General features: G+C 46.6%; 1 protein-coding gene across 4 annotated transcripts; it reads left to right on the forward strand.

Moving 5' to 3' along the window:
• Positions 1–216: 216 nt before the first annotated feature.
• On the forward strand, positions 217–21,351 carry axin2 (axin 2 (conductin, axil)). Of its 4 annotated transcripts, none has more exons than XM_084926043.1 (11): positions 490–6,376; positions 7,696–8,628; positions 10,359–10,490; positions 12,648–12,750; positions 14,584–14,724; positions 14,811–15,343; positions 15,436–15,612; positions 15,704–15,919; positions 16,033–16,161; positions 16,849–17,007; positions 19,676–21,351. In XM_084926043.1, exons 2-11 carry the CDS (start codon positions 7,820–7,822, stop codon positions 19,800–19,802), a joined length of 2,526 nt encoding a protein of 841 aa, XP_084782169.1. In that variant the 5' UTR covers positions 490–6,376; positions 7,696–7,819; the 3' UTR covers positions 19,803–21,351. The 4 variants fall into 4 exon arrangements, with proteins under 4 accessions (XP_084782173.1, XP_084782169.1, XP_084782172.1 ...); XM_084926046.1 differs by lacking the exon at positions 490–6,376 and adding an exon at positions 6,383–6,600; XM_084926044.1 differs by lacking the exon at positions 490–6,376 and adding an exon at positions 6,620–7,426.
• Positions 21,352–22,139: the final 788 nt, after the last annotated feature.

The following is a 22,139-nucleotide window of genomic DNA, read 5'->3' on the forward strand; positions in this document are numbered from 1 at the left end:
CGCTGCTGACACCATCGCACCATTCATGTTTAAATAAGGTGCACATGGCGCATTAATGCTAAGCAATAAAGCTTATAAAGAAGCACATGCACCCGCCCACATTTAGTCTTTTTCCATCTATTTTACTTTTTCAGTTAATGCAAATATCTAATCAGTCCATCACATGGCAGCTATTCAGTGCATGTAGGCATGTAAACATGGTGGAGATGACCTGTTGAAGTTCAAACCGAGCATCAGAATGGGGACGAAAGGTGATTTAAGAGACTTTGAATGTTGAATGGTGGTCTGAATATTTCAAAAACTCGTGATGTACTGGGATTTTCCAACACAACCATCTCTAGGGTTTACAGATACCAAAAACAAAGATCTCCAGTAAGCAGCAGTCCTCTGAGTGACAATGCCTTGTTGATACCAGAGGAGAATGGCCAAGCTGATAGAAAGGCAACAGTAACTCAAATAACCAGTCATTACAATTGAGGTATGCAGAAAAGCATCTCTGGATGGACAACATGGCAGACCTTGGAGCAAATGGGCTACAGCAGCAGAAGAGCTGCCTCTCCTACTGGCTAAGAGCAAGAAACTAAGGCTACAGTTTAGGATCCATGCTTCCTTGTATCAACTGTCCAGGCTGCTGCTGGTGGTTTAATGGTGTGGGGGAGATTTTTTTTGGCACACTCTGGGCCCCTTAGTGCCAACTGAGTATTGTTTAAACACCAAACCTACATGAGTATTGTTGCTGTCCATGTCCATCTCTTTATGACCTCAGTGAGTCCACATCCCAAACCAATAGAGCATCTTTGGGATGTGGTGGAACAGAAGATTCCCATTGTGTGCAGCTGACAAATCTGCAGCAACTGCGTGATGCTGTCATGTCAATATGGAGCAAAATCTCAGAGGAATGTGTCCACCGACTTGTTGAATCATGATGAATTAACGCAGTTATGAAGGCAAAAGACAAAAGAGCCGTACATTGGTATCCAGACAGCCATCTTTTTGAATTATGTCATAATGTTATTGTCAACTTATGAAACTAAAAGGACACCCAGAACTGTTGATATAAAATTTTATGTCAATTGGTTTTCAAAGCAGAAATTGGGCTTCTTTTAGTTTTGTCATTAAAAAGTGGTTTCAGAAGAGTTTTATTATTAAATAGTTTCGATGTGCTTGTTAGTAGCTGCAGTCCTAAAAGGGGATGTCTAAGTATCTCAGCCTTGATCTGATTGTCATGTGTATTTGCCTGCACAGACAATGTGATAGCTTGGTATTTCTTCTCTGGATTTGGACTAACATCTGACAGATGAACAACATCAGACTTTTCCGGGAGTTAAAAACAGACCCTCGTTGAGCGTTTTAGCCCTCATCGTAGCATGCCCCCGTTGCCATGGCACTCACTCTGTTGATATGTCACACCCTTTTAATGGAGGAACAGGAAGTGGGGATAAAGATAAAATCTGGCATCTGATGAATGGACGAGCAAGTTAATCACCTTCACAGGTCAGAGGAGGGGGGAACCCTACATCTCCAAGTCAGGAAGGAGGAAGACGGGGTTAAAGTGATAAATTAGAGATGAGTGGGGGGGTTAGGTTAAGACTGATTCAGAGACGGATCACTGTCCTGTCAAGCATGGTAGAACTGGGGCGTCCAGCTTGTGAAGTGTCTGCATGGTGCTTCAGTGCAAGCAGCAGAGGAAATGAAAGTCATTACTGTCAGTGTGGAGTGAGCTTCATGGCCCAAACGGGATTAGACGGTGCATCCGACATTGTTTCTATACATTGTTAGACTTAAAAGTCAAGCGCAAAATGGGATTAAAACGAGGGGAAAAAACCAATAAATAACCTCCAACACACTCCCCCCTTTGCCTCTTTTATTTCTTCTCTGTCTTCCCTACCTTCCAGTTCCCTACCTATTTCATAGTCTTTTCTCTTTCACCTGTCTCACTTCCCCTTTTCTGCTCTCTGGGATACGTTTATCTTTCCCTACTTCTGTTTTTTTCACACACTCCTCCCCATCATCATAATTCACACGTAGGCGCAGACTCCCACTTGCACTTTACATTCTCTGTTTTGCAAATAAAAAAAATAAAAATAATACATCCTTCTGGGGCCAATTGGTGCTTGAAATCCAACTTTACTCCCCTCAAACTGAACCCTTTCAAAAACAAACCCCCTCCACAACTCGCACTCTTTTCCCCCTCCCTTCCTCCTCTTCCTCTTTCAAAACAGCCCCATAACAAACTGGTGAATTGTTGCCCTTCCTTAACTTTTAAGGGTATTATGCACCATGTCCAACTTCAAAGCCTGTCTTAACTCCACACTTTAATTGTATCTTCCCCAGCTCGCTGCATGCTATTTGATTCTGCTGACAACAGCACTTCTCCCACCGTTCTTCTCCATCGTTCTCCACCTTTACTCATCTTGGTCCTTCCTTAAGTTGTGTGTGGACACCTTGCGCCACCATCAACACTGCTGCACCTCTCTCATCAGCTTCTTGCTTCCTTTAGAGACCATTGCCCCCCCCAGTTGTCACCTGCTTTGAAGAGGTGGCCTCCATTTCCTCTCTCGGCAGTCGCTTGTCGCCTGGAGTGTGTACACACCAAACAAACTTGAAACAGTAACCCCCTGTCCTACATTGGTTAGCCTCTTTATCTGTTCTCTCTCTCCCTCTCTGTCTGTGAGAGCTGACTTACACCTCATGGCCCTGGTTGATAACTGCCGTAAGCTTCCCTCTTGGTTTCATTTTCCATTGTCCTCCCCCAAATTCTTGGCTCTGGCTTGAGATAAAGGGATGAGTACTTCAAAGGGGTCTGCAAAGAGTTTAACCCCGAGCCGAAAAGGAACAGCACACAATACTGTAATTGAGAGCAGTTAGTGATCACAGAGCTTCTGCGCAGAGAGGACAGCACCGGTGGACTCGCACACACGCACACACTCTTAGTGTTTATAGCTACAGCTGAAGTGGCCATCAGCAGTTGGGGCAGCCCAAGGCTACTCATAACCCATCCATAAAAAAAAAGAAAAACTTTCCTGTCCTCTAAAGTTAAATTCAGTTTTATTTATATGGCACCAAATCACAACAATAGTCGGCTCAAGGCGCTTTATATTGTAAGGCAAATACAATAACACAGAGAAAACCCCAACAATCAGACGACCTCCTATGAGCAACCGCTTGGCGACAGTGGGAAGGAAAAACTCCCTTTTAACAGGAAGAGGAGAGGGAGAGGTAACCCATCTGCTGTGACCGGATGGGGGTAAGGGGGGGACGATAAGATAAAAGATTCTGTGAAAGAGCCAGAGATTAATAATTAATATTAAATGCAGAGAGGTGTATAAACACATAGTGAGTGAACAAGAAACTCTCAGTGCCACATGGGAAGCCTCCAGCAGGCTACGCTTATTCAGCATAATTAAGGGAGGATTCAGGGTCACCTGATCCAGTCCTAATTATATGCTTTATCAAAAAGCTCATTTTTTAAGCCTCATCTTAAAAGTAGACAGAGTGTCTCCCAATCCAAACTGGGAGCTGATTCCACAGAACAGGGGCCTGAAAGCTGAAGGCGCTGCCTCCCATTCTACTTTTAAATATCCCAGAAAGTAAACCAGCACTCTGAGAATAAAGTGCTCTACTGGTGTGATATGGTACTATGAAGTCTTCAATATAAGATGAGGCCTGATTATTCAGGACTTTGTGTGTGAGGAGAAAGATAAAGTAAATTTAAAGTTGATTCTGGATTTAACAGGGAGCCAATGAAGAGAGCCGATATGGGAGAAAAATGCTCTCTGTCTTTCATTTGTCAGAATGTTTTCCATCAAATATGACTTAAGGTGAAGTACTGAGATCCATGTTGCGCATAGAGAGAAAAAAGCAGTCAACATTAAAGAAGTAATGGGCTTACACCTGATTTATGTGACTCCCCCTCCCTCCCAATCCAACCGTCTCTATTTATAGAGCTCTTTGTAGCAGGTCTGAATTTGACCTGTCCCTGTAATAATATCTGCCCATAAAGAGAGACAGTTACATCCCATAACCTCTCCCCTTGAAGCCTCTCTTTTCAAAGATCTTTTTATAGGAGACAGAAACCCCTGGGCAGCCCCGGTCTCTGGCTGGTCACAGACCTGAGGTCAGCTCCTGAGGGGCAGCAGGGAAAATCCGACCAGTTGAACCACGGAGGGGGTTGAAGAGGCAGGACACGAGGGTCCAACTGGCCCCTGGTACCGGCAGGGGGTCCCTACCATCACCCTGGTGATGTCTTCCACCCTGATGTGTTTACTGTCAGAGGTCAGCCCTGGCTGTCCAAAGTTAACAAAGACTCACTCTGTCAGAGGTGCTGTTGGTATATTACCCAGATGACCTGTATAACCTGCACAGAGACCTCTGCTATGTAGATTTTTGTGAGATAAGAAATTGTGCTTGTGCTAACATTTCTCTCGCCCCAAGTCTGACTCATTATTATTATTATTATTATTATTAATGTCTTTCATGGGACAGGGTTCAAACACACAAATTTTGGTGGCAGTTTATTCTTTTGAACCAATTCCAGTGTTTATTCATTGCTTTTCAAGTGTTACAGCTTCCTCACAAAGCTGGTCGAGTTTACATGACAAATTTTCCATATGTCCTCCCTGAGAAACTGTAGGAGTATCTGCTGGGCTACATGGCTGTTCAACTTTTTTGCCGGGACAGCGTGTTTGAAATAGACACAATGGGAATGTTTTTGTGCAGGATGTGACAGAATTTGAAGGCGGTAAAGTGGCCTTTGAATGATGAGTAATCCCTTAGTCATCATGGCCTCTTCCAATTTTCTCTTTTATTAACCTCGATGGGAAAAGAGGCATCAAGGGAGAAAGTCTCACAGCACCTTTAGCAAACAGGCTGATCAAAGTGGTTTCCGTCTTTGTACTGTACTTTTTTTTTCTTCTTTTTTGGATCCCTGTCCGCTGAGACAACAAGGACACACACAGACACCTACTGTCTCTCTTTCAAGAACATAGGCAGGCATCTTGCACAAAGGGTCCCCTGTGGTGGCTCATTTGAACACTAAAGACCCCTCCAAAACACCACTGAGTCTGTCCAATAAACACTATCAACACTACTGTAGCCACCACGGCACAAATAAAGGAAGTGCAGCTTCTAAAATGTCCATCTCGATGGACATTTTGGCTGCCTGAGCTGCTTTCCAACCCCCTTTTCGTGTTATCTCAACAGTGCAGTTAAGGAGTAGAGAGCTTCATAGTCAGAAGTGCAAAGAGGACTTATTCTTGTGCTGCTTAAATGATGTGATAACATCTGTCAGTGAACTTATCCACAGTGAGCAGATGTTTTAATCTGCTGTGTATGCACGTGCCCTTCTAAGCCACTGGTAGGAGCTGTGGAGTGATAACAGCACTGTGATTTCCTTTCCTATGGCAACACACTGTATCTTTATAAGCACTAGAGATGGTAAAGTGACTGTCCTTGAGTCAAAACACACGTTTCCATTGTTGGGAATTCCCTTCAGTATCTTTGAATCCTGGAGCAGTTCAATGAAACTTTCATTACTCTGCAGGATGTTTGCCCCCCAGCCACCCCCCTAAAAAAACCCAAATCATATTTGTCCATATTACACGTGCTATTTTGAAACGCGCCGTTGCATTTATTGTGCAACCCCATGAAAGAAAAGAAAAGGAAAAAATGCCCGCGTCTTTAAAGTTTATGTAGCAACAGAGGGATTGTAGCGATAATGCCATTGGGGCGGCAGATCAGTTACTTCTGACGCTCCAAAGCCTCGGGGAGTTGGCTCAAGATTGCCTGTCTTTGATAAGGTCCTCACACTGTAGCTACAACTTCGTGGTCTAAGGAAAGCTTGCCAAAAGATGGGGAGGGAAAGGTCAGGAAATAAACCGAGCAGCCTTTAAACAATATTTCGTCACCAGTAACTGCACAAAACTGAGGGGTCTCCACCACTTGTTTCGCTTTTTTCTTTTCTTTTCTTTTTTTTTTTTGAAGGCACGAGGTTGCAATTGTTTTTTATGCAGCTGCCGGGACCCGGCAGTCGGTTCCTTACTTTGAAGTGCGCTGCTCCAGCCTCTCGGTTCAGTTGGTGTTGGAGTCGCCTACAGGAGAGATCTACCGTGCGGCATGGCAGCCTGAAACCATAGGGAGGAGAAAAGGAGGAGGCAGAAAAGCGATATATATATTTTTTTCTTCCTCTCTCGAGTGCATTTTTCCCTCTGTAAACCGACTCGAACCTGAACGGACTGTATGTGGACGCGCTGAGGAGACCAGCATTGTGGATTATAAGCGATTTTTTGTATGTGTGTGTATGTATTTGTGGAGGGAGAAGGAAAAAAAAGAAGAAACCCGGAGTTTTAATTCGAGCTGAAGAACTCGTGGATCGATGGTAAGTTGCAAGAGTGTGTGCCTCCTCAAAGTGGCCCCCATTGGAGTTCTCTTTGATGTGCTGTTGACTCGCCTTTGAAGTAATGTTCTGAGGGTTGGGGAGGGGGGATGATTGGTCGCTTTTCTTACTTTTAAAGCCCAAGGAGGAACTGAGTCATCTCTGTGCCGTGTTCACGGAAATTTCCTTTGCGATAATATTTCGTACTTATATTTTTACATATTGAAGTAAGTGGTCGTTTCTATATATATATTTGTGTGTGTGTGTGTGTGTGCGCGCGTGTGACTTTCTTCCCCTCACAAGATCAGACAGATCAGAGACTTCGGTGCACTTGGAGTCTGGACGTTTATTTATTTATTTTTTAAACCAGGGCTTGTTTCGTCTTTAAACGCAGCGTTAAAGAAATGTGTGACAAGTGTGTGGGGGTGTAATGTGCGTTATCATTCTCTTTCTTTCATTTTTCGGTATCCTGTGGGAAGCTTTTGACTTGTAGCTGTGCCACGAGCTCTTTTTTCTAATCTCTTGACATGTTTAACAGTCGAGCGGTGGATCGGTGATACTAAGTGACATGTTCAAGGTTGCACAGCAGCCGCTAATACACTGTAACTACCGCTGATGCTTCGGGGACACGTTGTAGCGATCGTCTGTGCAACAAACTGGGGGATGTTTTAAACAGTTGTGGAGGCTAAAGCTCCACAAGCAGCAGCCTTGCTGCCCGTATTAACTATTTCGGTCACGTTTTTCCATCACTTGGAGTTTGTCCCACATCGGTGTCCTACAGGTACTTGAAGCAGTGGCTCGATTTGGTGTATTTTTTTTAAAGATGAGACGTAGAGAAATGAGAGAGTGGCAGGGATGGTAGGGGTAAAACGATCAGGAAGCGGCGTCCGTGCGTAATGCTTTGGCATTTTATTGGGAGGGAGAGGAGTTGGGGAGGGTACATGTCTTATTAATTGGCGCTCAGGTCTTAACCCACTTTGACGTGCATGTAATTACTACTTCTCGTGATGTTATCGAAAAGGATGGCGGCGATCCAGTACAGACATCGCTTAGGTGGGTGCCCCCCTTCCCCTCTTGTTAAATGTTTTAATTTAACCAACAGCGCCTTCTGTAGAAATCATATCCCTTAGTTGAGATATGAAGAAGTGCTGTTTATGTAATTCTGCTGCAGCTGGATTTTTTTCTCTCCCCCCCAAATCTGAACTAGTCTGTCTGTTTCTGTAAAAGTCAGCGAGGGTCTGAAAAGGCTCTTACTGCGTTTCTGCCCCCCTTTGAAGTTGGGGCGGATCTGGTTTTGATTAGATCAATACTTTGTGTTTCAGAGAGAAGCCGGGCAGCCAGAGAGAAGCCCCCCCGCTGACATAAGAGAGTGAGGAGATTACAGTAGAAGCTCAGAGGAGGTGGAACAGCACACACGCGGGCTCTCTCCTTGCTGCCGTCAGAGCCATGAGCCGGGCGCTTATGGACCATATCGCCAGTAGTTTTCGCGAAGATGCGCCTCGACCCCCTGTGCCCGGGGAGGAGGGCGACGCGCCCTGCTACCCCGGCAAACTCCCAGTAATGAAACCCCTGGAGTCCCCCAAATCCGTTCTGCTCGGCTCTCCGGGTTCTTCTGCGAGGAGGAACGAGGATGGTCTCGGGGAGCCAGAGGGGAGTGCCTCCCCGGATTCCCCGCTTTCCCGGTGGACAAAGTCTCTGCACTCTCTCCTCGGGGACCAGGACGGCGCTCTTCTTTTTAGGACATTCCTGGAGCGAGAAAAATGTGTGGACACTTTAGACTTTTGGTTCGCCTGCAATGGATTCAGGCAGATGGACCTCAAGGATACCAAAACGCAGAGAGTCGCCAAAGCAATTTACAAGCGCTACATCGAAAACAACAGCATTGTCGCCAAACAGCTGAAGCCCGCGACGAAAACCTACATACGGGATAATATTAAGAAGCAGCACATAGACTCTGCCATGTTCGACCAGGCGCAGACCGAGATCCAGACCGACATGGAGGAGAACGCGTACCAGATGTTTCTGACCTCTGACATTTACCTCGAGTTCGTGAGAACTGGGGGAGAGAACCCGAGTCACGTCAACTCGAACGGGCTGGCGGACCTGAAAGTTGTATGTGGATACCTGCCCACGCTCAACGAGGAGGAGGAGTGGAGTTGTGATTTGAAAGCTAAAGCACTTATTGGACTTTCGGCTAAAGTGCAGAGGGCCCCCATTTCCCTGAGGGCAGTGGAGGTGATGGACGGGGGATTCAGGTATGGCGCTTTTACTCCGTTTTCTGGTGCAAAGTGTAAACCTGTTGTTGCACACCAGAGGCAACCGTGCAAGCATTTCTCTCCTGTACAAGTGCTTTTTCTCAACACCACATTAGTTTGCAGAAAACTGGTCAGCCTACCCCCTCCCTGTCTTTCACTCTGGCCCCCTCTCTCACCGTCTCCAGCAGCAGCAGCAGCAGCAGCAGCCCTCTGCTGGCGCTCGCCTGGATTTCCGGGGCTTTGAAATAGTTCCGCAGAGTGAGGGATCGTCTTCCACAGGAAAAGTTCACAGAGCACGCTGGCTCTGGCCCCAGCCAGCAAATAATAGATGATGACATTGCTGTGCTATGCCTTCTCTTGTACCACACTGTCCTCAAGCTTTTGGCAGAGAGATAAATGTATAGCAGAGCTATAGATGGCACTTTGAAGTGGCTGTTTTGTAGTCTCACTCGGGTGCTTGCTAGGCCCTTTTCTCGTTTTTTTCCACGTTGCATTTAAAGGAGGGTGTTTAAGATTAAGACTGCATCCCAAATAAATTGAAGTGATTCATGAGTTTAAAGGACAGCAAAGACAGCAGTGTCAACTCTGGGGCATCCTCTGATGTTCCTGTTGCTAACTTACAGTGACAGGCTGAGCTAAGCTGACAGCTACCTGCTCAGGACAGCAGGGATTGGCAGCTCTCCCTTTTCTCTGCCCTCCCATTGTTGTCACCCTTTCAGATTCAAAACATGTGCTCTTAATTTCTCCCCCTCCCCTTTTTTTCTCCTTTCCTCTCCCCTTACCTCTTCTCATCGGACTCAGATTCTCTTTAAAAAAAAACATAACAAACGGCAGCAGCTACAGTGCAGAATCAACACCCACCACCACCACCACCCCACCAAAAAACCTTCTTCACTCTCTTCTTCCCTCTTTTCTTGTTTGCGTCAATTCTCCTCTGATTCCCTCCTTCGCTGCGTTCCCCCCACCCCAACCCACCCGCCTTCTCTACTTTTATCTTTTTCCTTTGAAAACTCAGGGATAGGGACTACAAGGCATGCTTTTGGAGCGAGAGTGAAGGTGGGGAGGAGGCGGTGGGAAGAGGGAAAGGGAGCGAAAGGAAGGAAGGACAGAGGGAGAGGAGGTGGTGGGGTAGGGGTGGTGGTGGGACGCATAAAAGAAAGGGAGGGAGGAGAAAGCATAAATGAGGGGGTGAAAGAGGCAGGGAGGGAAGAATGCAAGGCCAGCTGTGTTAAATACCTGACTCTTTGCGAGCCCCTCTGAAGGTCAGCCCGGAGCTGGGGGCCTACAGCTTTAGTCATGCTGCGTTTCTGCTTCCTCGTGAAGAACCCACCTCTCCCCTTTGTTTCCTTCTCTGACACACTCTCATGCATCCCACTCCATACTTTTTTCCTTTTTTGGGTCATTCCCCCTCCTTTCCTCTCCTCCTGTACCGTGGCAAGAATGCATACACAGCGGGAGATGTATGCCGGGGAAATGGAAAGAGAAGTTATGGGATATTTAAGAAGCAATAAGGAGAAAACTGAAGTTTTCCCAGGCCTCAGACTGCTCTGTCACATCCATTCGTTGTTGTTGGGAGCAGATGAGTGAGGCTATAGTTATAGTCCTCTGAAACATTAGAAGATGCAGCTTGTTTTGATGTCACCTTCTCAAAATGACAGAAACACAGTGAATTGTACCCACCTGTTGGATATTGATTCATATTAATCAGATTTTTGTTGGAAACTTCTCAGGTCATACAAGAGAGGAGACTCACTCAACCCCTGCCATTCAGGCTCTTTCGCTCCTGTCAGCAGCACGAATGACAGCGAGGTTTCCAGTGACGCCTTGACTGATGACGCCATGTCCGTGACTGACAGCAGTGTGTAAGTGAATATTATCCAAACATGCGTTATGTGTGTGTGTGCAAAATGAGAGCAAATCCCAAAGAGCTTTCTGTTTGAAGCTGTAGCCATACTGGAAGAATAGCTTGCCATTGATGGATTGTGGCACCTTAAAAAACAACCAAAGATGCACTCCAGTAGCCAGGACGTGGTGTAGATTAATGCTAAGCTCCACCATAACACACTTTTGACTTTGCCACTGGAGTGTATATGCAGGAAGACTTTGAGTCGATTAGAAGGAATGAGTATAGTAACTTTACATTTTATGCATCTGTGGGCATGAGCAGTGTTTTGATGTCAGCTGATTTGCTTGTTACACTTTCTGATTAGCTTCTTGCTGAGTCTTGCCCTGCTGGGGCTCTCTTTTCCTGCTATTAGGGAATATTTCTTCTCCACTGTCACCAAGATGCTTGTTGTGGTGAAGAAAATCAAGAAAACCTCATTTTTAAAAGTTGACATTTGTCTAAATTAGCTCTGATTGATCACTTATCCAGGAACTTACAAATCAGTCGCTCATGCTTTACATGTGGTTTGCGCTTATCTGTGTACGTGCCTTGGCGCTCGTTCTTCTAAAGGATTGCTTGGCGTAATCACGTGTCTCTCAAGTGACAAGGTGCTATGAAGTCATTGCGTGGTGCACAGCTCAAGGCCAGATGTGCTTTAGTCAGCTGGCTTTTGGACGCAAAGCAAAAAGAAAAGTTGGTGCAACAAGTTGCTCTTTACCTCGAGTCACCTGGGAGGCAGGCGGGGTTGTCGAGGCACGGATGGATGCAGTAACTATGACCAAGCTAATGAAACTCAAAGGCTGACACATGGTTGTTCAGCTGAATTAATGGGGCTGGGTTACACATAAGTATGGCAGCTATAAAGGCTTTTTTTTTTTTTTTACAATGGGATGTCCTCTGTTCTGGCATATCACTACACAGCCTTGCTTCAAAGGGACCGAGGCCTATATTGCCCTGTTCCGCTGTACTTTGCCCAGAGCCAGTGACAAAGCCCTGGCCACAGGGATGCAGCTTCTCCACCTCGTTTTCTGCCCGTTCTGGCCTTGATCTGAATATCTGCCTCGCCGCTTTAGGTCAGTTAAAAAAAGACCCGTAAACATTTGAATTTCATTTACAGATAAAGAGGAGAAAAAAAGAGAGAAAAGGGAAAACGCAACGGGGGAGGAGGCGGTTGGGTGGGAAGAGAAAGAGAGTAGCGGAGGGGGGATTTTTGCTTATATCTTATTTATGGATTTGCTTGGACGCTGGGGAATGCAGCTGCGCAGACTTCAAACATTACCTTATCTTACAAACCAGCCTTTTGATGTGCGGAGATCAGAGGCTGGCTGCAGCAGCGCTTGCCAAATGAAGATTGGGGAGGGGAGGGAGGGGTGGTTGCTTATGCGCATGACTGTGGCATTTCAAAGCAAAAGTGGAAAAGTGCTTCTCAGTTAGGCTAGGTCACCAGGAAACTGCTGTTTAGCATGGAAGGAAAGAGATTGTTTTACACTGTCAAGTGCTTCAGTTTGAAGCTCTGCTGTTTGTTGTTTGATTCCCTCTTTTTTTTTTTTTTTTTTTGAGTCAGTCAGCCCTTCATCCCCTCAGACTTAACCAGGTTACCTGCACCCTTGGGTCCTATCCTGCAGTAACTCTTTGAAAAAGCATAATGAGTAGCTAATGCTAACTGTGTCCTCAGCTTACCATAAAAGTCAGGAGGGAGATGCTAATGCTGACGCTACTTTTGGCCCGTAAAGTGGAGCACAGTAACTGCAGTGTGCATTTGTGTGTATGCTGGTGAAAGGAAATGACCAGCAGGGTGCCCAGTGTTGTGCTGGAGCCAGCCCTGAAAATGAGTGTCGTTTCTAGGGCAAATAAAACCTTACTCATTGCAGCGTAACCCGAGCCGCTCGGAGGCAGAAATGCTGTCATAATTTACCTCTGAGTAGCCTTTTTGTTCTCAGATTAAGCCTGAAACATGAAAAGCTAAATGAATTGGAGAATTAATAAATTAGATTTGTTCTTGCCTGAACTGTGTTTGATCTGCCCATTTGGCTAACAAGCTTCTTCCTGAATGTCTGTTTGGTCTTTAATGATGTATCCGATTGGGTAATTGACCTTTGTGGTCTGTCTGCGTACCCCCTCTCCCCCTCCCCAGAGATGGCATCCCTCCATATAAACTGGGCTCCAAGAAGCAGCTACAGAGGGAGATGCAGCGCAACATGAGGATGAACAGCCAAGTCTCGCTGCCTGCTTTTCCTGTAAGTACACAAACGCACACAGACACACACACATGCATACGTACATGCATAACTTCACATACACATGCTCAGAAGTCTCCATACCACCCTGTGTTTGGGTCTCTCTGGGTTCTATGAATAGTATTGCACAAACTGTATTTGGCGTCTTCAATTCAACAACGCCAGCAAAGATCTAAAGAGTAACGTCAAAGACCCAGCCTCCCACTCTCTCGCACACACACATACACACACATTCACATAAGCTCACATGCAAACACAACCCCGCTCCCTACCTTTGGTGTCACCTACACCCCCATTAGGGTTCCTTGAAGTCTGCGGGAGACGGGGGGGTCTCTAAGCTGTTTATCGCCGCAGCGCTCGGAACACACCAGGGTTTTTCTTCCCCACCGATGGTGTAAATATGGAGAACAGAGAGAGATGAGGAAGATCTCTGCCGCTTTATCCCGAGGGCTCTGAAATCAGCCCGGTTCCTCAACAAAAACACAAAGATACTCAGACACATTCACACGCACGCACATTCACGCACACGCGGCGCTTTGATCCACGGATGAATGGAACAAACGCACAGGGAAGTGACAACTTCCAGCAGAGCTGGCCCCCTTTTTTTTTTCCCCTTTTTTTCACAGCCCCGCCACCCTTCCAACCCCCAGCGCACACACACATACAGAAACACAAATGCTCAGCCAGCCCCCTCCCCTAAAAGTGAAGGATCTAAGGGGAAGAGTTTGAGCATGTCATGTGAGCTCTCAACAGGTCAGAGGGGAGTTTGTAGCTTAAGGCTTAAGAGAAGCTAACTTCAAGTTGAGAGAAAAAAAAAGTCCGAATCGAAGGCGGGGGGGGGGCACAACTTGCAGTAGTAGCTGTAACAGAAGCAGCTTGTTAAAACAAACTTAAAGTAACTCCCTTTTTTTTCCACATTATGAGGTATGCAATAACTGTTGCTGTTGGATCTTGCCGCTTTCACTCACTCTCCCCCTTTTGCTTTATTTTCTTCTTTTTTGGCTTTTATTCTTGTTTTTGTTTCCCGTCTGATTTTTGGCGATGGCTGCCATTCCCATGGTGCACCAGCTCCAGGCACCATCAGACAGCTCCTCTTTTTCTCACTTTTTTCTCCCCTTTATCCCGACTACAAAGGCTTATGAGAAATTTGGGGGGGGGGGAATCAAGAAAACCCTACTGCAAAAATAATTTAAGATGCGTGTGCGTATGCACCCAATCTCGTGCTGTCACTTTACTGTACGTTAAAGATGCCCAGCGTGTGGGGGTGGGGCTAAATTACCTCAACCTTTCTGATCTCCCATCCTGTTTTTCTGGCACCTTTATCTCTTTCCTTCAGTCCTTCCCTCTCTTCGTTTTTCTCCCACACACATCTCAACTTCTCCCAGTTTCTTTTTCTTTTTTTTAATCCCTCATCCTTTTCCTCCCTGGAGTTCTCTTCCACCCCCTGTCGATATGTGGCTTTTATTTCTAGATGTAAAGCCACTGCTTCCCATCAATCTATCCCTCCATCCCTCCCTCAGCCGCTCTATTCTCCCCCCACTGAGTGTTTGATATTTGACGAGGAAGGCTTTGAAGTGAGCTGACTTTAAAGAGGCCTGCTGATAATGACAGAAGGAACCAGCCGAGGCCCTGGCCCAGCATGACCATGCACCAGGCCTGCCAACCCCTGAAAACAGCCCTGTAGCCATAGGTGCCAGTGCGAGTGCCCTGATCAGAACTGCTATTAGTGGGAAATGCATGCTATAGATGATGTGAAGTGCTATAGTAATGGAGGGATGGCATGAGTCTTGCAGTTTCTTATATATCTTCTGTTTTTATATATCTCCTCTACAGCGTACTCGCCATCCACCCAAAGAGATGATACCAATGGAGCCAGCACAGTTTGCAGCCCAGCTCATCGCCCGCCTGGAGAACCTGAAGAGGCAGCAGGAAACTATGAACACGTTGGAGGAGAGGCTGCAGCAGATTCAGGAGGTTTGTGTGACTCTGGTTCTTACTGAAGAAATGAAAATGAAGATGTTTTGTTCTGGCCTTGACTTAGTTTGCCTTGTTTTTATCAGGAGGAGGAAAGAGAAGATGCTGAGATCATGGGAAGTGCTCCCGCGCTCTCACCCCACTCCTTACCCCTCCTCTCTGGCTCCTCTGACGAGGACCCCCAGGCCATCCTGGACGAACACCTTTCCCGCGTCCTGAAGACCCCCGGGTGCCAGTCCCCGGCCGTGATCCGGCATTCCCCTCGATCCAGCTCGCCAGAACACCGGCCTTTCACGCGCGCTGGCTTCAGCGTCAAGGGCCTGGTGAGAACCGGGCCCTCCAGTTCGTCTGTATCCAGTCCCGACCAAGGGGCGATTACCCTGTCCCTGGGTCCCAACAGAACCCTCGTAAGCAGGCAGAGCACGAAACACATCCACCACCACTACATCCACCATCACGCTGGTCCGAAGTCTAAAGAGCAGATCGAAAGGGAGGCAGCCCTCAGGGTGCACAGCGTGTGCTCCGGCAGCAGCGAGTGCCAGCCCTGTCAGCCGTACCAGCGCAGCCGCAGCCTAGGCAGAGAGATGTGTGGGGCCATCACCACAGACAGCAGCACGGGGTCAGTCCCAAGCACTTGTTTCATATTTGTCTCCCATTTGTTTTTTTCTTTTTTGTCAGTGTTTAAAATAAGCAGTGCAATTACTCTTCCAGGCGTTCAAGCTCTCTATCGAGGCGGGTGTGTCGCTCAGGGGCTGAGGATGGAGTAGCGGAGAGGTGCATGGAGGACTGTGGACCCTTACAGCTGCCCACTGACACAGCAGATCCCACCCAGAATGTGCTGCAGTGGATCCTGGAAAGTAAACGACAGGGCAGACACAAGTCTCACAGGTGAGTGGAGGATAATACTAAGAGTATCTGTGTGAGTGTTGGGGACACCTTTTCATGTTGTTAAAGTCAAATTTCCCCGTCTCCCTCTCAGTACCCAGAGCACCAAGAAATCCTTTGGCGGCTCATCTACTCAGACACACACGTGGGGCGGGGGTGGAAGCTGCGGCCACCTACGTGGTCACCAGCCGGCCCAGCCATTCATCCAAGACCCAGCTATGCCTCCGCTCCCTCCTCCCAACACTTTGGCGCAGCTGGAGGAGGCCTGCCGCAGACTGGAGGAGGTATCCACCAAGCCCACCAAGCAAAGGTACACACAGACTTCAAAGAGCAGATTATTATTAAGTAACGTTCTTGGTTATAACTTCAAACTATTCCAGATGTGCTTTTTAAACTCAAGTCTTATTTCATTTCTCTTCCCAGGCATTCAGTGTCCAGCCTTCAGCGAGAGAAGACCCACCTCATGCCTGTTCAGGACGGGGCGTCTGTCCCCCTGCCGCTCGTCAGTCCCAGCCCCGCTGGCGTCCCCGCGACCAGTCTCCAATCAGAAGAGTACGATGCCTCTACAGTCCTGCCCTCCCTCTCCTCTCCTCCTTTCTGCTCCTCTTCCTCCTCCTCTCAGCTCTAGCCTCCAACTTCCAAGTGTACTTTGACCCTTTTTAACTCTTCCCACTTGTCACCCGCACCACTTGCTTGCACACAGATAGATGAGAAGCAGCTATGCTACACACACATTACACCCCCACAGACACTCACTTATTTAAAGCTTTGTACACCTAGCACTGCGTCTTACGTCTGCATGAATCGCGTGCATTTGTGCTGTGCATGGAGAGCGTTTGTCTGTGCGTGTGTGCAGTCACTGCACCACCTGACCGAGACATCCCTTTTCATATATCTGTATCATTTTTATTGGCTGTCCTTCAGTGAGCTGGCGCTAGGTTGGGGCGAGCAGAGCTTAGCAAAGGGAGGGTTCCTCTGAAGCAGGCCTACAAAGCCTTGGACGTAGCTGAAGGGGAATTGATAACCGTGCACACACAAGCACAAACTTATAGACGGCACTGGGTCACTCCGTCACTCAGGATGCTCTTAGTTACTGTATTTCTGGTCTGTTGTGGGAAAAATTTAGTAGATTGCTTGTTGGAGAACTTCTTATTTCTCTTTTGTCGAGATGTTGTCTGGTATAGCGAAAGCGCTCGCTGCTTCTGACACCCTTCCTCTCTGTCTTTTGTTTCCCGGCAGGTGTAAGAAGGGTTCAGGAAGCCACGCGGTGAGCAGCGGGGAGACAGTGGTGACGTACTTCTTCTGCGGTGAGGAGATTCCTTATCGGAGGACCATGAAGAGCCACAGTCTGACATTGGGTCACTTCAAAGAGCAGCTCCGCAAGAAGGGCAACTACAGGTGTGTGCAGGCACATTAAGATATACAGATCAGTTTTAAAGTTTTACAGTAGTGAAGCAGCTTTAGTGACATAAATACAGTTAACTTTTTATGAACTGGGATTAGTTCATTGGCCTTGATATAAAACAGTCTTTGTGCTGACTTGTAGACAAAGTTTACAGTGGGATCATTTGATTTCTAAGGTGTGGGAGTATCTTCATTTCCAACATTACTGAGGGCATTTTAACCACAGTGACCAATCAGAATGATGGAGACATAAACCCTACTACCTTCTCTAGTGGTAAAATTCTGCCTTTGAATGGCGGTCAGCACCTGCAAGCATAAAAACCTTAAATACTGTCTCCGTGACTACGTCAAGGACTGATATCAGCATTTGTTTCCATCGGTGTCTCCACTCAGGCAGGCCTCTGGATAAGTGTGCGCTTGGTGCGAGGGGTGCAGTGAAAAGGAAGGGACAAGAGGAGGGAGGGAGGGTGGTGCAGGGGTTAGTGGGAGAGTTTGAACTGGAGCGATTTTTGGGTCCCATCTGGTATTGATTTCCATGCTAAGGCACACTTAATACACATGGCTTTGAAGCCCCAGCCCCTTTCATTTCAACCAACAAAGACTCACACAAATGGCCAGCGTGCAAATTCTTCACTGATGCTATCAGGGCCTCTTTTTTTCCTGCTCTGGGGTCTTGTGTGTGTGCGTGCGTGTACCCGCGCGCGCATTAATGTGCTTTGCGTTGAACGCGCACAGTGTTTACACATGTTGTAATCATTTTATGGATATTTTTGAAAGGCATACATTTACATGCCAGATCCGCTTGTTTGCTCTGCTACGGGGCCTTCACCGAGGCCGCTCGGCTTCGATGTGTGTTTGTGGAGAGAGATTTAATTTGATTGTTTCTTTCCAGTGGGCATTAAAGGGGGAAAAAGATCAAACATTTATTGTTTAGACTGCCACGGTCTCCAAGATAAGCACGGCCCAAGTATTGTGTTAATAATTACAGGTATCAAACTGGTGATGGGGGGGAGAGAAGCAAAAGCAAAAGAACTTAGCAAAACCTCTTCCTGTCCAGATGTCCACAACATTTTCAGATCAACAAACGTGACAAGCACTTAGCGCCGAGTTCTCCACATCTGTCTGTTTGCCCCCACCCTTCCTTACACCCCTTACTTACTCTTCTTTTCTCTCTGGCTCACAGTCTCAGTTCTTCTGTCATACCATCCACATTTTTTGGAAAGAGAGCTGCACGGCGCTTTAATAGCAGCCAGAGAATGTGTGGAGTTGGGTCATTTCAACATGGCAGCGGTTCAACAAAGAACAGTACTGCTCGGCCCTGCCAGACGATATTGGTGCCAGATGTCAGTGCAAACGGAGGGAGAAGGGGAGGGGAGGCAGATCCAGCCACATAAAACATGTTCCAGTGGAAATTCAGGCTCTCTGTGTCTCTGTCTGTCTCTCTTAGCAAGAAAAAAAAGAGGGCGATCATAGCTCTTTGAAGATTTTGGGTTTTTTTTTTAAAGTAGGAGGGCTCGACTTTTCTTTCTTCCTCTCCAAGGAGGGAACAGTTATCAGGCGTGTCCTTCGCTCTTTGATTTCATCTGATCGGCGCGCTTTTTCCTAAAAGGAAGTCGCTTTATTTCACACCCTGTGTCGTTGCCCTTTATTAGTGATTACCCTCGTGTTAATTAGCACACGTGCACGCTTGTGCACCTCTGCAATGCTGCAGTTCTGGTTTTATAAGTGTTGCATGTCTTAAAAACAAAGAACAACCACAAAAAATGCTCGCAAACATGCCCGCATTCCAGTCACCACACACCGAGCAGATCGAGGAATTTTTCCATTACATAGTTAATGAGTGGATTTCGAGTCCCGGTTAACCAACCCACCCCTGCTGATTTCTCTTCCTCTAAAATAAGGACGGGGGGGGGGGGGGGGGGGGGGGGGGGGGGGGGTTTACATCATTATGGCCCAGTGAAGTCATGGCTGACGAGAAGCCCCTCCTGAGTTTGCTTCTTCTGCACACATACACAAAAGTCAGCTGCCCTTCCTATAGGTCTCAGTAAGCGCTCACACTGTCAACACGGGCGAGGAACGACACACGGCATACTGCTTGCTCGTTCTCCTCCTCCTCCTCCCCCTCTACTTTGTCTCTTTTCTTTGTCCCTGTAATAATGAACCGGGGATGAGGAGTGAGTGAAAGCCCTGTGCACGAGCGGGTGTGTAGGAGTCAGGGGTAATGACAGGCAGACTTGCAGGCACCCAAAATTTCAGCCTTTGTCAAAGGACCCCTTCATTTGCACACGGGTCTAATTGGCCCCTGTTAGCCAGGGCAAAACTCACAGCAACACAACGGGTGGGGGGGGAGAAGAGAAGGAACGGGAGAAAAAGTAAAAGAGAACAAGTGGAGGGAGGGATGTGGAGAGAGGAAGCCTGCTGTTTAAAACCAAGTCTTGTCAGCAGCAGGTTTTCCACCCTGCCCTGGTATCAGCAGGCTTGGCTGATTGTGTACTCAGTGGCTCGGCTGCAGATAGCAGAAATGAAACTTAGGAAGCGTTTGACTTATCAGGTTTTCTTTTTCTTTCTTATTTTTCTTTGGACTTTTTGTTTATGAGCTTTAAAGTATCTTGAATCAAAGGGAGAAGTATTTTGTGTTAACGCTTTCATCTCTCGGTCACAGGTACTACTTCAAGAAGGCCAGCGACGAGTTTGAGTGCGGCGCCGTGTTCGAGGAGGTGTCCGACGACTGCTCCCTGCTCCCCACCTACGAGGGGAAGATCTTGGGAAAGGTGGAGAGGATGGAGTGAGCGCTGCCGGAGTTGATCAATAACTCTGCGGATGCCCTCCTTCATGTGCTCTCACACATGTACGCAGCGTGTGTGTGTGTTTTTTTAAGCTAAGACTTGAAGGACTGGAGATGTTGTTGAAGGAACGCTGGTTTTTGGGCATGCGGACTGGAAGCGGGACAAGATATCCACATTACCGGACTATCAAGTGAAAAGCTCATCTAGAAGTGAAGAAAACGTGGACTTTATGCTGCTGGGCTCAAAACTTCCCAAAAGAGGAATATCTAGAGACTCTAGGTGAATGACCACTTGTCAAAGAAGCAGGGCGCTGTGGGTTTAATTTGAAACTGCGAGCCTACTTGAACCCTCCCCACCCTGCCAGTGTCTGCCTATAGTTGCTCACTAGCGCATTACTAATATGTATACGCAGATATACATGTACATTGCATTGTATTGTGATGCTCGTATTGCTGTGTAAAGATTTCTATAGCTATTTATTGGAATTAGCCCTTTCCCAAATCCTATCCTTCTTCTACTTCCATGGACAAGCTGCTTGGAGTTGGACAAACTTCTCGAATTATCCACATCTGTGAACGCCCCACCCTACTCCACCCAACCCTCTCCTTCTGAGCATCAGTTCTCAAGCAAAGGTTTTTATTCCTTTTCAGCCCCTCATATTGAACTGTAAACATCAACAATACCTCTTCAAGGACTCCACTCCCACTCCGGGACATCTCCGCTCTCCTGGCCGGAGAGCGTACTGCTGAAGCTTTGAGAATGGCTCTCTTATCACTTAAAAGTTCGATAATATATTTACTACTGCAGTGCTATTTGTGGATGTGTCCCCGTCTGCTCTTAGGGGTGGGGGGGGTCTTCAGTGTGCTATGGAATTTAAAACAAAAAAAGAAAAAAAATGCTATTAATGTTTAATTCCATACTCTGGGACTGTGCCCAGCTAGCCTTGATCTGTCACGTCTTAGTGCCTTTGTTTCAGCGGCGCAGGCATCGCACAAATAGCCTATATATTTACGAGGAGGAAACTGCCCTGAACAGGTCTTTGAGTCCCCAAAATGTGTTTACACCATATTCATATTTACCAAGAAAAAGTTCTATAATGTGTTCCCCTATGTGCTTACCTGTTAGTGAGTGAGTGAGTGTGTGTGTGTGCGTGACTGAGAGTATTTTAAGCCTGCACTATGAGCTGCAGATGCTAATGATGGTGGTGATATATATCTATATATATATATATACACTATGTTCATAGTGTCTTTATTTGAGTACAGTAGCTGTGCCTACATGGATTCTTGCCATGTTTTTCACCCAGTTTTCAGGGTCCTGTTACTCCCTTGGTTTTTACAAGGGGCCTTATGTTGAAAAGATATTTTTATGCCTTTTAGTATCATCATGTTTATGTTTTATGGTATTTTTCATGGCTTCCTTGGTTCTTCTTGTAAACTGTAAATTATGCGTTCTATAGAGCTCAGTTGAAAAGATGCCTCGGTACTTTAATTATTGTAATTATGAAGAGATGTAGCCTTTAATAAAATGTTCTATTTTTCAAATTAGCAAATTGCTTCCTCTTGTTTCTGTGTGTGTGTGTGAGTGTGTGAGGGAAAGAGAGTTTTGATTGGACTTTGCTAGCACTAATTGGGATATTAGGATGGTGGCGCATCTGTGTGTGCTTGTGTTTAGAAGCAGCTTCACCACACACATACACACACCCCTGCTGCGCAGACTAAAACTCATTGGATCCAGTGAGAAATTTGCATCCATTATCAGCTCTTAATGTACTCCCTGTTGGAAATGAAAACATGCAGCATTAATTTGGCCACTAGAGCCTCCATGTGTTTTAGGGGAAGAAGCAGACAGAGACCAGGAGAGCTAAGTGTGTGTTAATGAGACATTTTGGCAAATATATGTTATAAGTACATTTTAGCCAGTTATTTACATGGTAAAATGTTTGGCCTCCTGTGGCACTTTATGAACTGTGTGTGAGGGTATAACGTGCATTTTTGCTCAGTCCCAATTAGGGCAGAGGGATGAGAACTCTCAAACATAATGCTGTTTGACATTAACAGAGAATCCCAAGATCGTCTGATGGGCTACATCAACTTTGTGTCTCTGAACTGAACGGTAAAAAATAATCTTATTTACTGGAAAAAGGTATGTTTGGTTAAGTGAGTCCAGGAGGCGGGACACGTGATGTCCACTCGCTCGCTGTGGATTCAGCGGCACGATCAGATATTACATGGACTTTGCACTGCAGCGGTGGGGCATTAAAGACTGCAAAGAGTCGGATATGACTGTGCCGTGCACGTGTGAAACCTTTTTTTCCCTGATAGATTCTCATAGACTGGT

The sequence above is a fragment of the Perissodus microlepis genome, chromosome 4 (assembly GCF_051167445.1).
Source record: "Perissodus microlepis isolate ML-2025 ecotype Zambia chromosome 4, ASM5116744v1, whole genome shotgun sequence".
Classification (NCBI taxonomy): domain Eukaryota; kingdom Metazoa; phylum Chordata; class Actinopteri; order Cichliformes; family Cichlidae; genus Perissodus; species Perissodus microlepis.

Coding starts and splice junctions, on each gene's coding strand:
- axin2 (XM_084926043.1), top strand. CDS start 7,820: ATGAGCCGGGCGCTTATGGACCATATCGCCAGTAGTTTTCGCGAAGAT. Junction 8,629..10,358: donor GTGATGGACGGGGGATTCAG/GTATGGCGCTTT, acceptor GAAACTTCTCAG/GTCATACAAGAGAGGAGACT. Junction 15,613..15,703: donor GGCAGACACAAGTCTCACAG/GTGAGTGGAGGA, acceptor TCTCCCTCTCAG/TACCCAGAGCACCAAGAAAT.